Genomic DNA, 16,229 nt, shown 5'->3' on the forward strand with positions numbered 1-16,229 from the left:
CGAACAACAATCAATTATCTCTTTTTCTTTTTTCTAACACTGGCAACAACCCAAAATTAACATGTCTCGATCAGCATCTTAGGTCAGGGGTCCCCAACCCCCGGTCCGCGGACTGGTACCGGTCCTTGAGTCACTTGGTACCGGGACGCCAAGCCGCACAGGAAGTAAAGGCTGAATACATGCTGCATTTTTCAGATGTATGTAAAATTTATATTTATTATTAAATATATGTATGTGCACTGGAGGCAAAAGATCTCATCCTGCAGAGAATTGCAGCTGGCATCTCAGTGGACCCTCAGTGGTGAAACCAAACTAATGGCAGCCACTATTTTCCTGTAACCAAATGCTTCTGCACACAGGACATCAGCCCCCACTCCAGAAGCACTGTTATGAGTTCTTTACAGAACCACAAATGATGTGTCGCCAAGAGGGGGTGATGAGTTAGGAGATCATTCTCTTTCTCCCTCCCTATCTCGCAGGCTAAGAAGGTGAGGAAATGTACTGTAGGTGGACCAAAGTGGAACGGCACATGCGGTTGCTGGGGGATGGTGTGTGTTTGTGTGCGTGTGCGCGTGTGCATGTGTGCGTGCGTGTGTGTGTGTGCGTGTGTGTGAGTGCATGCGTGTGTGTGTGTGTGTGTGTGTGTGTGTGTGTGTGTGTGTGTGTGTGTGTGGTGTGTCAAAGTGATGAATGTGGTAGCAGGAGCCATTGTTGTGCTGTAGGAGTAGGAGGCCACCAGATAACAGAAAAGCAAGGCCCAAGATGTCGCCTACCATGAATAAAACAACACTTATGTCTCTCTCTTCCTTAATCTTCCTCTCCTAGACTCACCTGTTTAAAGTTGTCTCATTACAACTGGATGACTTTATCTTTTTGTTTCATTACTTAATAAACATGCATCTTAATGTCACAGAGCCTAAATGCTCCAATTGCCTCTTTTGACCTGATTTATAAATTAATTTACATAATGTATAAATATTTGAATGAATGGATCACTTCATACAGTCTATCGGTGGTGCAATGTTGACTTACTGGTACATGATCAGCATCAAATTTTGTCTCTGTGTGATTTCATCTTTTTTGTCGAGATGACGCCATCTTGAGGTTCCAGGGTGAAACTGTGCAATTACAGTTTAAACCTGTACTGTAGAAAGGTTTATCGGTTTGAACTTAAAAGATTATTTAATTGGAATCTTCTTATACTCTTGCTCTTATACATACCATGCAATACAATGCATCTATATATAGTATATTTAAGAAGAAAAGAGACCACTATCCGTTATTGTATTTTATTCTGATTTTGTCGTTAATCAGTATATGTTTGAACATTTTTACCAATGAGATCATTAACAGAATTTCTAATAAATAAATTCTTTAATGGAAAAAAATGTCAAGCTTCCAAAAAAAAGTCTCTTGGATTTTCCCATTGATTAATGTTGTACCGGAATACAAAAAAAGGCACACATTAAGAAAACATGTCCGATTTCATTTTAGCTGTACCTTCAGCACCAGACAAAAAAATATTCGCGTTTAAAATGTGTCTCAGAAAATAGCTCATGCCCCTTGCCGAGGTGGTCGAAGTACCCACAGCAGTCGCCGCCATTTTGAAGCTGTCAGGGTTCCGTCAGTGCGTCAGGGGAAACAGACAAAGGCAGAAAGCCGAGCAATCGAACTGGGGCGCCCCACGGGCAAGCAAGCCCGGCCCGTCCGTCACTCGGCTCGACTCGTCTTGCCTGTTCGCGCTAGCATTAGCTAACGTTACATGTGCTGAGGTCGAGAGGGAACTGATCTCATTCACTGCTACAATGCCGACAGTTACTTTACCACCAAAAGAGAACGCTCTCTTTAAGAGGATTTTGGTGAGTTGCTCTCTTGGAAGTGGCATAATTGTGAGCGGGAGTACTGGCGAGTTTACAGAGCATAGCCACCGGTGGCACTCGGGCTGTTAGCACATGAGCTAGCAAAATGGACTCATTGAATGGCTTAGCTCCTCCGGCCGTGAACGTCGCTGTCACTTGAACGGAACTAAAATGGTTGGCCGTTGCTTTGTTGTGATAGTGGCCATCGATTAGTGGCCATTTCGGCAAAATGACCCAAATGCATGGATGAAGTACAAGCAACATCTAAGTGCTGTTGTGTGATAGGCATCACTAGTTTGGAAAGGACCCTTGGTCCAATAATGGCTAACAAGCTAAAAAAAAAAAAAAAAAGCTAAGAGTGTCTCGTGGTACGAGTGCAAGAGGACTTGGTGTTTTTTTTTTAATGACTTGTTCGTTGGATGCTCATTGGCAACGTTTAATGTGTTTTCTTGGTTTGTTTTAGAAGCGGCGTGTCTAGCTAACTTGTAGACATTAATCGCTATAGAAAGTGGCATACGCTAGCAGCCTAGTGTTAGCTTACAGGCTAGGTAACTTAATTCAACAATATGGCTATTTGTCGCTTCTAATCTGTTTGCAAGGCGTTGCCCTTGTGGCTTATAGGTTTCCACGCTAGTGTAGCTATCGGTTCAAGTGTGAGACCCGAGGGTTCAGTTTAGAGTGAGTTGAGTTATCTCCGGCATGATAGTGTCAGCAATTCCGTAGCACCTTCAGGCCTGCCTGCTGTACTTTGGCAGCTAGCAAGCTAACACCCATGCCCTCGCTTCGCTCCATGCTTCGAGCTGTGTTGTCGTTTGCGGAATGTACACGACTTGGCTCTGTCAAGTCGTAACAAATATGTCCTTGTACATTGTGTAGTCGATCTTAGTGGCATGTGCACATTTGCAAGTGGCTCTAGGGTTTCTTAACGTGGTTTGAGAGCTGGATTGCGTGCTGTTTAGGTTTGAACAGTCGCGACTCGGCACGTTCCAATTTGACGTCATCCCATAGTTCGGTTCACTATCATCAAGTAGCATACCCAGCCAATTTGGGCATTGTTTTCAAACAAACTGTTTGCAATAACGGATTCCTGAGTGAAAAGAAAAAAAACTCTTTAACATGAACTGCACTTTGAATATTGGTAATTTTCTGTTAATGCAAGTACATTTTCGGTTTATGTTCACTGGGGAGTTTTGTATTTCTGAATGATTCATATCTAATTGTAATTATCTGAGGTATTTCTTTCTATTGATAGAAGTGAGAAAAGTACTCACGCTCTGTACTTTGGTAGAAGTAACAACTTGATACTTGTGTAAAGAAAACCCCTGCAAAACAGTAAAAGTAGTCATTTTCGGAATCCGCCTACTGCGCTCTGTGTCCGAAATGCACTGAACTGTCACTATAGCTTTCCCGGGAGTTCAGTGGTAGGTAGGCCATTGGGTTTGCAGCAATTCATAACTGAGTCGTACCTATAGAGCGTGTACGTTTTCTTATGGCCGGGTAAGTGCACAATAGATAAACATACTCCAGAGCAAAAAAGATAAACACACTTCGAACAAAAGATAAACGCACCACAGAACAGTTACGATCAACATACAACTACTTACTTCATTTATACAAGATTTGCAAGAGTTGGCGCAACTCATTTTCTTAAAAAGAAATGAACCACACTCCAAAAACATTGGCAGGTTGACCACTCCAAATTGTCCGAAGTGTGGGTGTCTTTGTCTATGTGTGCCCGATGATTGGCTGGCGACCAGTTCAAGATGTACCCCACCAAGCGCCCCAAAGACTGCTGGGATAGCCTCCAGCACACCCGCTACACGCCTGAGAATGTGTTTCGGCAGATGAATGAATGAAATGCTGAAGGAAATGTTATTCAAATCAAGGGGCGGTCCTGAGTGTTTCTTGGGGTGAACTATTCCCCTATTGGGTAGATGATGGTAATCTTTGCACTTATTGATCAACCAATAGATGAATACTTTAACCCACGACACACATAGGGCCCCTCTCTCATTTGAATAATATTTCCATCTAAATTGCAGGACCAAGACTACCGAAATCACAGAAAAGAAAAAAAAAGTGCAAATAATAATGAATATAGAAAATGAAAAGAAATATCCAAAAATACATGAAAATGAAAACACAAAAATATATGATACAAAATAAAAGTAAAATATAGAAATGTTTTAAAAATTAAAAACATCAAAATAAATGTGAAAATAAATGCAAAATACACATTGAAGTTTTCTTTTGTTATAAAAGTAGAATTGTATTTTTTTTTTGTATAAACAATATTAATATTTGTTTACTTTCACTTTTATTTTTTATTTTTGCGGGTTTGGTCCTCATAGACACAACAGTCGTGTTGTGTTGGGGCATATCTACTAAGCATCTGTCTCTGTCAAAAATGTATTTCAGCAAGCTAACGGTCATACGTCCTGTTTTTGCAAGGTCTGAAAAGAATTTTGTGCTCATGTGATGTCTTTTTTTTTCCTTGCCTTTTTCACAGCGATGTTATGAGCATAAGCAGTACAGAAATGGACTCAAGTTTTGCAAACAAATCCTGTCCAACCCCAAGTTTGCAGAGCATGGAGGTTTGTAGCCAAACTGCATGTGTGTATACATGTAGGCATACATAGAAATTGTCCTCTTTAAAGGCTGGAAGGTCTTGTTCAGCAAGCATCCTATTTTCCTTTGCAGAAACCCTAGCTATGAAAGGCTTGACCCTTAATTGCCTGGGCAAGAAGGAAGATGCTTATGACCTGGTGAGAAGAGGCCTGCGCAATGACCTCAAGAGTCACGTCTGTATCCTTAAATACTTTTCAATTGTAATTAATTTCTTCAAAGGTTAATGGTTTCATGTTCACTGAATCATTAAGTGTGTCAAATGAAGGCTCCTGTGGCAGTGGGCTTCACAGCAAGATGATTTGGGTCAGCAACAGAGTTAAAATTTCAACTTTATCCCCACTATGTAGAGCTGTGTAGAGAGTTTATGGAAAATGTTGAAGACTCCAACGGGGGGGAAAAAAACATGTCAGCGTCCTGTAGGGCAAGGCGCGACCCATGTAATGAAATTAGCGATCACTTGACCTAAGATTATATTTTAAAAATGTACGTTGCGATAGAATATAGTTGTTTGCAATTATTGAAATCATTTTTTTAAATCAATGAACATTGAATTAACAAATCATTCGAAACACTGTCCGTTTTGAAATGAGTGTATTTACAAGATTCGGGTTTACAAGATTATATTTCCAATGTTGTTAAATTCTTTCCCCTTTTCTCATGGACCTTGGCTGTTGCTTAAACATGGGTCTTCAAGCCAGCCCAGCTGCCAAATCATGGGGTGGGCAAACTTGTTTGTTGTGATATTTATTTCTACACTCCTTAACTCTGTGTACCTATCAGGCTGGCACGTATACGGTTTATTACAGCGCTCTGATAAAAAATACGATGAGGCCATCAAGTGTTACCGAAACGCGCTTAAGTGGGACAAAGACAACCTCCAGATCCTTCGAGATCTGTCGTTGCTGCAGATTCAGATGAGAGATCTGGAAGGTTATCGGGTAAGTATTTGGGCAACAGCTTCAGTAGCTTCAGAAATTCCCACAGTGTAAGTTTTGTATTTACTTGAGTTTCTTCAAGTAACAAAACATCACACTGCTGGTTCTGCTGGGAAGTTAGTAAATCCTGTGTACTTCATTGTTCCTGTAGGAGACACGGTACCAGCTGTTGCAGCTGCGCCCCGCTCAGCGAGCTTCCTGGATTGGTTATGCCATTGCCTATCATCTCCTGGAAGACTATGAGATGGCAGCAAAGATCATTGAGGAGTTCAGGAAAACACAACAGGTTTGGCACTCTTTTATAAATACTCTCACTGTCTAGAGCTTAGTGGCTGTGTCAGCATGTCCTTTGCATCCATAGCACAATTGAGTCACAGTCACAGCTACGTGCACCAGGTTCAATACACACTTCTGGTCATGCCATTTATTGGCAAAGTAGTTTTTGTTCAAGTTACTTCTCAACAGCGGGAAAATGAAGGGACATAAAAACTTGAATGCTTTAGTTGCCAGAACAAATAAATGAATATAGTCTGAGGCGTACCGTTACTGTAACTTCCATAAAATGGTGGGTGCCTCAAATGAATACTGCAGTGTGTTGCTAGATAGTCCTAACGAAATTAAAAACCTTCTGTGACACCATCCTTTGAGCGCGGTGGATGGACAGGATATAATGGAGGCGGCAAAGAGCAAATTTCCTGTCCTGCTTAGGATATTCATTTGCAGTCAAAACCGTATTTCTGTTCGAATTATGTCACCCCGATACAAAGTGCCAAATTCCACAAGTAGCTACTTATTGATACCTAAAGTTTTCGCCCAAAGCAATGACAGATAATTTATGAAAATGACCTTCATATCCCAATATAGCAATTCCGCTTAAAATTGCGTGACATTCATGTTCTAGTCTTCTAATTTCTTATGTTGAGTTCCTGATCATAAAGCTGGTATTGGCACCCATATGATTTCTGGTAACCCTAACCCACCCATCCCTACTAACCTAAAACTAATTTGCTAGTCATTGTCAAGCTCGAAAGTATGTCACTGGCCTGGTGTGGTCCTTTAGTACAGTTATTGCAGAGGTATTTTAATCTCCAAGTTAATCATTTGCTGTGTACCACAATTATTCACATTTCATCTTTTTGTCGGAGTTACAGTGCATCCTTGTCCCTCAATGGGGATTCCTGTATGTTTGGGCTTCCTTTATCTGATCAATGAGGTTCTGGAATGAAAAACATCTTAATTTTCTGTTTTATAAATTTGAAAAAAGCTAAAAATCCAAATATGCAAGTCAATCCAAGACTTTTGTGTTTTCTCCTACAACCCCCACATGCTCACCATGAATTGGTCACCTTACTCAGCAGTATCTTTATCTGCTTTTCTCTGTGTATCAAATTATGTGTTTTATTTGTAGACGTCTCCTGACAAAGTGGACTACGAGTATAGTGAGCTGCTGCTTTACCAGAACCAGGTGCTGAGAGAAGCGGGTCTTTACAAGGAGGCTTTGGAGCACTTGTCAAACTATGAAAAGCAGATTTGTGACAAATTGGCAGTGGAAGAGACAAGGGGTGAGTAGAGTCTCTCAACGTCACAATGACTGGACAAGAGACAATTGTCCATCTAAAGCTTCAACATTGGAATGTCGACATTTTTGTTATAGTACACGGAGCTAAATATCTGTACTGATTAGTACTGGCTGTGTAATTACTAGCTATGGTGTTTGTGATTTTTACTTTATAAATGCTTTATTTGGAATTAGTACAGTTCCGGGCTCGGTTGAAGATGTGTTTCTCTTTAGGGGAGTTGCTATTAAAGTTGGAGCGTCTGGATGAGGCTACAGATGTCTACCATCGCATGCAAGAGAGGAACCCAGAGAATTGGTTATATTATCACGGCCTGGAGAAAGCTCTAAAACCAAGTAAGGTGTTTTTGCCGTTAGAATCGCCAACAATGAAGTAAATATAGAAACTATTTCAAGGTGCATTGTCAATGTGTTAAAGAGGAAGTCAAGTAATGATAAATTCTTCTATGCAGCCCCCATCAGTCTAAATGCAGTCTTCTGATTAATATTCTGTTTGTGGAATATTAGTTAGGCAGCAAAAGCCTCTAGTCATTATTCATGTCAAAGCACTTAAGGGCTCAGCTTGCGAACGTCACATTGCCAAACCCAACAAACAGGCTAGCCCTTATCGGTCGTTACATGAGCCTCTAGGCACTTTCATATCATTTTCAGTCGACAGCAAGTGTCAAAATGTCCGCACCCTGAGAACAATAAAAAGGGGTTAGGTTAAGTTTTGCCACCTAATTCATATTCCACAAACGCAATACTCATCCAAATGTCGTGTTTAGACTAATGGGTGCACATAGAACATATTATTGTAAAGAAAAGTTTTGACTTGACTTCCTTTTAAATTTCCATATTTTCTTTTTTTTAGGCAGTGTGGAGGAGAGATTTAAGGTCTACGAAGATGCCTGGGAGAAGTTTCCAAAAGGCCTCGTTCCTCGCCGGCTTCCCCTCAACTTTCTTACTGGTGTGGCCAATAATCACTCTTGTCCTAACAGACTAATAGTAACTCCACTTCTAACATGATGAGATGTATAAGAACAGGCTAGTAGATTTAGATACTTGTACATTTTATATCCCCCCTAACAATCTTCATCACACCACATCTTTATCCTGTAGGTGAGAAGTTCAAAGCGTGTCTTGACAGGTACCTGAGGATGAACTTCAGTAAAGGATGTCCACCTGTTTTCACCACCTTGAGATCTCTTTACAACGACGAAGAAAAGGTAACATCAATGGTTCAGTAATGACTGATATCAGTAGTTAAATAACAGATTTTTGTTTTGTGAATCATTAACCAGACAAAAGTTTTGACGCACTTGGAGAAAAGAAGATTCTGTGGTTCCATTGAATTTACTTAATTCAGGACATGTACGTCGATTGTGCATGATTAAAATGTGTTAAACTAACATTTATCAATTGAATGTATTATAGAAAAAGGGTAGAAAATTGTCAGTTGGAGACATTTTAACCACGTGCATCTGAAAGTTCAGTACTTTTTTTTAAATATATTAACTTTTGACTGGTAATGTAAATAACTTTTTTTGCACGAAAGATAAAGCAAATTATTCATCTGTTTTTATTGGAAACTACAAGTCAGTTCATCTTTTTAATTGCAGGTGTCAATTATAGAAGAACTAGTGGTCGGATTTGAGACCTCATTAAAAAGCTCCCGACTGTTCAGCCAAAATGGTAAGAGCAAACACATGAGCGTATTTCAAATAGAGATGTGATGATAGGAATTGTTGAGCTTTCAGGATGATAATCCACAGTTGCTAATCAGAAAACGGCCACAATAGATATCAGATGACGTCACGGGTACCAGGACCACGAATTAAAGCTAGTATCGGCACACATACCTGGTAACGATGCTTGTACTCGCCCATCCCCTAATAATGTTATTTTTCATATACATTTAATCCTTTTAAATGCACATTTTCCCACATGCTGTTAATTGAAAAGGTCCCAATTTACTGAAGGCTCAGGTAGCAACCAATCACGCCTCAGCTTGCGAATGTCACATGACCAAACCCAGAAAACAGGTCAGCTGTGATTGGCCATTAGCATGTGATGTCATTTTCAAATGAATTTGGGTAATTCAGGCCCTACTAGCCTCAACAGGCTACAAACAGTCCTCGTACAAGAGGTGATACTTCTGGAGTCTCTTGTCTCTTCCAATAATAAAATTGACGAAGGTCAATGGGCATTTTTTGTTTTTTTATTTATTGCTGTCTGATGCATAATTTTATGAATTTAACTGGTTTCTTGGCCTGTCGCAGATGATGGTAAAGAGGAGCCACCAACCACATTGCTTTGGGTGCAGTACTTCCTGGCTCAGCACTATGACATGGTTGGTCAACAGACATTGGCTTTGGAATACATCAACACAGCCATTGAGAGCACTCCAACCCTCATCGAACTCTTTGTTGTCAAAGCCAAGATTTACAAGGTAACCTTTGCTATAACACATATTTGCTTTCTGCATTTGCGGGTGTTGAATGTACCTTCTTTGGTAGCATGCTGGGAACATTCGAGAGGCAGCACAGTGGATGGATGAGGCACAGGCTTTGGATACTGCTGACAGATTCATCAACTCAAAGTGTGCCAAGTACATGCTGAAGGCTGGCATGATCAAAGAGGCGGAGGAGATGTGCTCCAAGTTCACACGGGTGAGAACGCATTCACAAGTAGATGCTGAAAGAAGCTTTCAGATGAGTCTATAAACAGATGCACGTGGACAAAATTGTCGGTAACCCTCTGTTAATGAAAGAAAAATCCACAGTGGTCTATGTCTAATTCCTGGAATATTTGCTTTTATGTTACTAGTACAATACAATACATTTTTATTTACATGTATAGCACTTTTACAACTGTAAACTAAGATCTTTTTTGAAGTGGTGTCAAAGTATAGATGGTCAGTATACAGTAAATATACCATAAATTTCTACATAGTCTGCATGTCTTGTTTCTTGTGGCTTGGACATTATAAATTGAATGTGTCATTGTCTGTGTTTGGTATTTGTCCAGGAGGGGGCATCAGCAGTGGAGAACCTGAATGAGATGCAGTGTATGTGGTTCCAGACAGAGTGTGCACTTGCCTACAAGGCTATGAACAAATATGGCGAGGCCCTCAAGAAGTGCCATGAAATTGAAAGGGTAGGTTTTGTTGAACAGGATGAGTCCTTACAATTGTGTGTTTTATACAGATTGTATTCATTTCCACATCACATCAATTTGTCTGCCTGCGCTCCTCCAGCATTTTGTGGAGATCACGGACGACCAGTTTGATTTCCACACCTACTGCATGAGGAAGATGACGTTGCGCTCATATGTGGACCTGCTGAAACTTGAGGATGTACTTCGAATGCATCCCTTTTACTACAAGACCGCCGTCACTGCCATTCAGATATACCTGAGCCTTCATGACAATCCTCTGACTGACGATAGCAAGGAGTTGCAGGCCGACACTGGTAATGAAAACTGCTTTTAGGTTAAATTTTATATCGATGCCATTTGTCAGTACCTATCAGATGAGCCAAACCCACCGCAAATTTTAAGAAATCACAAGTTTTTGTTCACGCAAGACAAACTGGTTCAGAAGCATATTACACATAAAAACATGAGAAAACAAAAAATGCCAACCTTACTGTAGAAAACAGTCGTGTGGAAGTGACACAAAGGAACCCTTAAACAAAGATTACTGCAGTAACAAAGGCTAGGTTCATACTGCAGGCAAATCTGGCCCAGATTGCACTCCTTTGTCCTTATGCGACCAGTATCGGATTTTTTATGACAGTCTGAACGGTTTAACTGATAACAACCCCACCCACCCAGTCCGACCAGGGCCACCTTCATATGTGATCCTTTTTCAATTTGACCGTAGTCTGAAGAGACAATTCGCTTATACCTGACAAATTGAAGTAGCTCAGATAATAGCTACATGATATATAGTACTTTTGCTTTTGCACGAAAATGTTATAAATCTTGGGGTGTTGCAATTTATTGTCGAACCTTTACGACCGTTCTTTCTTACACATGTTGTTCTTCTCCTATAGCTAACCTGTCGGACAAAGAGCTGAAGAAGCTCAGGAACAAGCAGCGGAGAGCTCAGAAGAAGGCCCAGCTTGAGGAGGAAAAGAAGAATGCAGAAAAGGAGAAGCAGTTGAAGAATCAAAAAAAGAAGAAGGAGGATGACGATGAAGAAATTGGAGGCCCGAAAGAGGAGCTCATTCCGGACAAATTGGTCAAGGTTTGTTTTAAGTGAAACAGTAGATGTTTCAGAAGGCTTAACAGGTCACAGTGATATTGACCTTTATGCTGACATTATGTATGCAGGTAGAAAATCCACTGGAAGAAGCAGTCAAGTTTCTGATACCTCTCAAAAACCTTGTCAAAGATAAAATTGACACACACCTACTGGCATTTGAAATTTACTTCCGAAAAGGTTTGTTATTTCACCTCAATGCAACAAGAAGGACTTTGTAGTTACTCTTGTGTATTCTGCCATTATTAAACTTGCTACTAAAACATGCTTTATGGGCATTATCTCTTCAGAAAAGTACATGTTGATGCTCCAATCAGTGAAAAGGGCGTTAGCCATCGACCCAGACCACCCATGGCTACACCAGTGTCTAGTGCGCTTCTTTAAAGGAGGTAAAATCATCCATCCACCCATCCATCCATTATCTGTCAAGCAAAAAAAATCTGGAGCATTTTTCTGCTCTTTATATACTCATGTTCTTTCACCTGGTTGGTTGTTTTATTTCCATCAAATCACACACAAAGTATTCACATTGTTCAGAATAATAGTAATGCTGTGTGACTAGAAAGATTAATCCAGGTTTTGAGTATAATTTTATTTTTCCATGGGAAACAAGGCACCCAGTAGATTCAGTAGATTCTCACAAATCCAATAAGACCAAGCATTCATGCTATGTACACTCCTAAGGCTGTAAAATCGGGGGATATTAGTTGGGAGAAGTAGAAAAGGGGGCGTACACAATAATAGTAGCGTGGCATTCAGTCAGTGAGTTTCTCAAACAGGTGGGATTCGGGTGTCCCCGGTCTTTTTTCTAATAACTAGATTTAACAGACTGTATGTATACCTTGTTCTCATTGTAGACATAAAAAGTACCTTCCATCCTAAGTATTTCTTTTTATTCACAGAGCACTACTATTATTCTGAACACTACTGTACATCTTACACTCTGCCGCCTTCCCTTCTGCTCAGTTTCAGAGAGCAAAGAGCTGCCTGACGTGGTTCGGACAGTCTTGAAGCAAGAAGTCACTCGGCTGTTTGGCGACAGCAATGCCAAGAGCTTCAACCAGGCCTACCTCTCCAAACACTCCAACTCTGTACCACACCGATTGGCTGGTATGTTGCATGTACTGAGGAGAAGCAGTTCGGAAGATGAATGAATGAAAAATTCAATCAATATTAATAATGAATTCAATCAATATTAATAATGAATGAAAAATTCAAAATATATATATGTATATATATATATATGAATAATTCACTATATATTTCATACACAAAAGAGACAGAAATGTATACTAAAACACAAATATCCAGCACTAAGGGGCATTGAAATAAATCTGGTAGTACAACTGGTTTTCAGGTCTCATAGTACACTGTCAATGTGTACATTGTACTGTCGTTTAATGTCCAAAGCTGGTTACATCTGTGTGCCTCACGCAGCACCGTAGAGAAGTATGAGTTTGCTACAGCAAGAATTGCTGCAGTTACATTAACCTTCATACCTCGTTAACACAATATTAGCATAGCGTCCAGGTGTTGGGCATCTAAAGCCCCTCTTGTCACACAAAAGAAAATCACAAAGCATTCTCTACCAGAGCACATGCACGTTGCACAGACTCCATACAATACTTGAAGAATCATGAAAGCAACAAAAGCCACGTCATACCTCGCCCCACTCTGCAGACATGACAAATCAACAATGTTTGGTCCAGAAATCTCTTAATCATGCCTCAGTCATTACATTAGTATGACAGACCATACGCAACACCACACTCTTGGAATTAAATGGTTACAGGGTTATCTCGTTATGTTGACATCTCAAAACAGTACACACGTGCACAAAATGAGCTGACAAAGTAACATCCTGTCTTTCTTGCAGCTGCGAAGATGATGGTGTACATGGACTCGTCGACATTGTCTAAAGCAGTTGAACTGGCCACCGCACTCGATGAGTCACTCAAAAACAAATCTATCCAGGTATGTTTGTTCATGAAGCAAGGCTCGAAACAAGAGCGTTTGCTTTGCAGTTTGCAAGTCAAAATTCACATTTTGCACTTCAGTCAAACATGTTGAGACACAAATCCGTGACGGGCGTTCACGTGGCAAATTGAAGAACTGCCAAATGTTACGCAAAACTCTGAAAGATAAACTCGCCATGCACATGACACATTGTGATAATTTTGAGTATTATTTATTTTGATCAAATTCATTTAAAAAAAATCAGTGTGGCTGCTGCTACGGAGGGCTTTAGTTTTGCCTCTGTTCTCTCAATATGGGATTCAAAGGTTAGGAAGCACAGCAGCCCCGGTAAGCGACCAGGAAAGAGAGCCCCACTCGGGCCGCACACGAGCCTGCCTTTGTGCCAAACTGAAGCATAATACCACAACATACGTATGAATTGTCGATGGTCAATGTGTTGTGCAATTCCTACCAGTTATTACAACTACAAGATAGCTTCCTCATCAACGCACAAGCCACCAGTCACACTTGATGTCATTGGCTCATCACAGGGCCATAGCTATAGAGAGTCATTCAGGGCCCAAGGTAAACACAGCCAATGCAAGCCGGCCAGTTAAATGTAAAATAGTTTATCCAAATAAACACTTATTCAATAGAATTTCCAGCAGGCTATTGTTGCCACTACTATTACTAATTACTGATATTAGATAGCTGCAGCCCTGTAGTCGCCCTCCCCTTTTCACAAAATCCGCGCCTCAAGTCCCTGGCAAGTACAGTGGAGCCTCGGTTTTAGACCACAATCCGTTCCAGAAGGCTGTTTGAGAAGTGAATCGTTCAAATTCCGAACCATGTTTTCCCATTACAAATAATGGAAACAAATTTAATCCGTTCCAAACAACAACAAAAAAACGCCTTTTTTAAGCATTTTTTCCTTTGCGCATTTTTGTCCGATCGCGTAACTGCAGCGCACCGCTGAATGCGCAACCGTAGCGCGTCGCCGACCGCGCAACTGCACCGCGCTGGTCGCATTATTGAGACGGAGCAGTCGCTGAAATTTAGAAATTATTTTTAATGTCCTTATGTTTAAGTGGACCTCAGTGCACAGGGAGCTTAATTTGGTCCGATCGCGCAACCGCACCGCACCGGGCGCTCACTGTCGCGTCTTTGTCTTTTAGGATGGCTTTACTGCTCCCACTCGCTTCCTTTGGAGGAATGATTAGAGTTGATGCAATTCTCAGAGTAACGCGAATGTAATAACGAACTATCGGCTCATCTCGCGAGTTTCAACAACCGAAATTTCGTCCGACATCTGAAGCAAAAAAATTTTTTGTTCGAATACCGATTTGTTCAAGAACTGGGACGTTCGATAACCAAGCCTCCGCTGTATTGCTCTTCGAAATTAGAAAGTTGCTCCATGTATTACAGTAAGTCATTGCATTGCAAACTTGCTTCTCAAAGACCCAACAAGTTATTGCAGGACTTAATGGAGTTCTGTGCTGATTTTGCAATTAACAATTGACGCTTTGTTTCTTATTCAGATCTGCACAGATGTCCTGGAGAGTCTTCGGAGTGGCTCCCTGAGCGACTCAAAGGAGTGTGCTGATTCATATCGTGCAGTGTGTCACAAGCTTTACCCCTATACATTAGCTTTCATGCCGCCTGGATACGAGGAGAACACCAAGATCGCTAATGGAGATGTGTCCACAGAAACAGAAGAGCTAGCTAACGAGATGTGAGCATGACCAGACAAAGGGAGATGAGAAAAGGAATAGGGCCTTGCACAGAGCCTTGTGGTACGCCTGGCAGTAATTTTATAGAGCCAGACACACGGGAAGCGAAATCGATGTTTCGTTCTTTGGCTCAGCTTACATTGGGTCTGACCCGGCATGGCTTGGCTCTTTCCCATTTGCTGAAAATCAGGACTGTATGCGTGTGTGTTTGTGTGTGTGTGTATGTCATGGATGTGAATGAGTCTTGAGCATGTGTGCGGTTTTGTTTATTTGTGATAAAGGGGAGGAAGCTAACAAAATGGCCATTTTACTTTTTTAATAGCGCAACCAACCACACTGAATATAAATTGGGAGGGGGAAAAAAAGCAACAGTTATTGGCAAATGTTGGAGTGAAACTGACCTGACTGGTTTCTCTGAGATGACAACCACTGGAGTTTGACTCTGCCGCTTCCACAAGCCCATCGGTTGGTTCTTTTACAAGCAAAGCTAATTTAATAAATGCAAAAATGGGACACAGCTGTCACTTGGGAGCAATTGTGTGCTCAGTGAGTTTGACCCGAGTCAGCAGGAAGCTGAGCAGAGTTTATGAGGACTTGAAGTCGACGATAAGGACATCCATCAAGCACAGGTGAATTTGAATCTGCCGTAACAATCATTTGAGCACCAGTGGGCAGTCCTTCTACACACAGTGTGCGGCAGAGTGTGACAACGCGGCCTGGAAGAAGGCACTAGCTCCCCTTGTTGTTTTAATATATGGTCTGTTACTACAGAGCGGCTCGTAGCATAGAATGAAAACTGCAAGGTTGTGTTTTGTCTGGTTCTGAATACACTGCTACTACTACTCGACATGCTCACACTTAGGAGAAAGTGATGGATCTAAGCAATATCATAGATGCCTCCTGTCCATCTAAGTATTGATTTCACCGAAGTGATTTCAGCATACTTTTTTTTTTACAGCTACACTATAACTCGTGCAGAAGGGTCTTCCATTGAAATCCGAATGACTCTTCACGTGGTCAGAATTTGTCATTCAAACCTGTTCTCTGGGGTCGAACATTAAAATGCAAAGATTTCAGCACCCAAAATTGGTTGTTTTGGTAACACCAGTTCCCTTGTTTCTTGCCCTTCTCTAATTTGGGTTCTAATGTGAAAGATTAAATCTGAGATGGCAATGTAAGATATCTCTGGATTTTTGTATTAAAACCACACAAAAGTAAAGTGTTGGGATTTTTTTTCCTTTTGCATTGGTAGATGTAGTCATACTGGTGGTATCCAAGTTCTCGGGTCACGCTCATCAA

General features: G+C 41.0%; 1 protein-coding gene across 1 annotated transcript; it reads left to right on the forward strand.

Moving 5' to 3' along the window:
• Positions 1-1,646: 1,646 nt before the first annotated feature.
• naa15b (N-alpha-acetyltransferase 15, NatA auxiliary subunit b) lies at positions 1,647-16,149 on the forward strand. The gene is made up of 20 exons (XM_061274443.1): positions 1,647-1,859; positions 4,369-4,453; positions 4,560-4,664; positions 5,268-5,425; positions 5,574-5,708; positions 6,831-6,984; positions 7,215-7,334; positions 7,852-7,947; positions 8,100-8,206; positions 8,600-8,672; positions 9,260-9,429; positions 9,497-9,649; positions 10,008-10,136; positions 10,237-10,450; positions 11,036-11,229; positions 11,316-11,424; positions 11,535-11,633; positions 12,211-12,354; positions 13,121-13,218; positions 14,739-16,149. Exons 1-20 carry the CDS (start codon positions 1,806-1,808, stop codon positions 14,934-14,936), a joined length of 2,595 nt encoding a protein of 864 aa, XP_061130427.1. The 5' UTR covers positions 1,647-1,805; the 3' UTR covers positions 14,937-16,149.
• Positions 16,150-16,229: the final 80 nt, after the last annotated feature.

Source organism: Syngnathus typhle, linkage group LG3, assembly GCF_033458585.1.
Source record: "Syngnathus typhle isolate RoL2023-S1 ecotype Sweden linkage group LG3, RoL_Styp_1.0, whole genome shotgun sequence".
Taxonomy (NCBI): Eukaryota; Metazoa; Chordata; class Actinopteri; order Syngnathiformes; family Syngnathidae; genus Syngnathus; species Syngnathus typhle.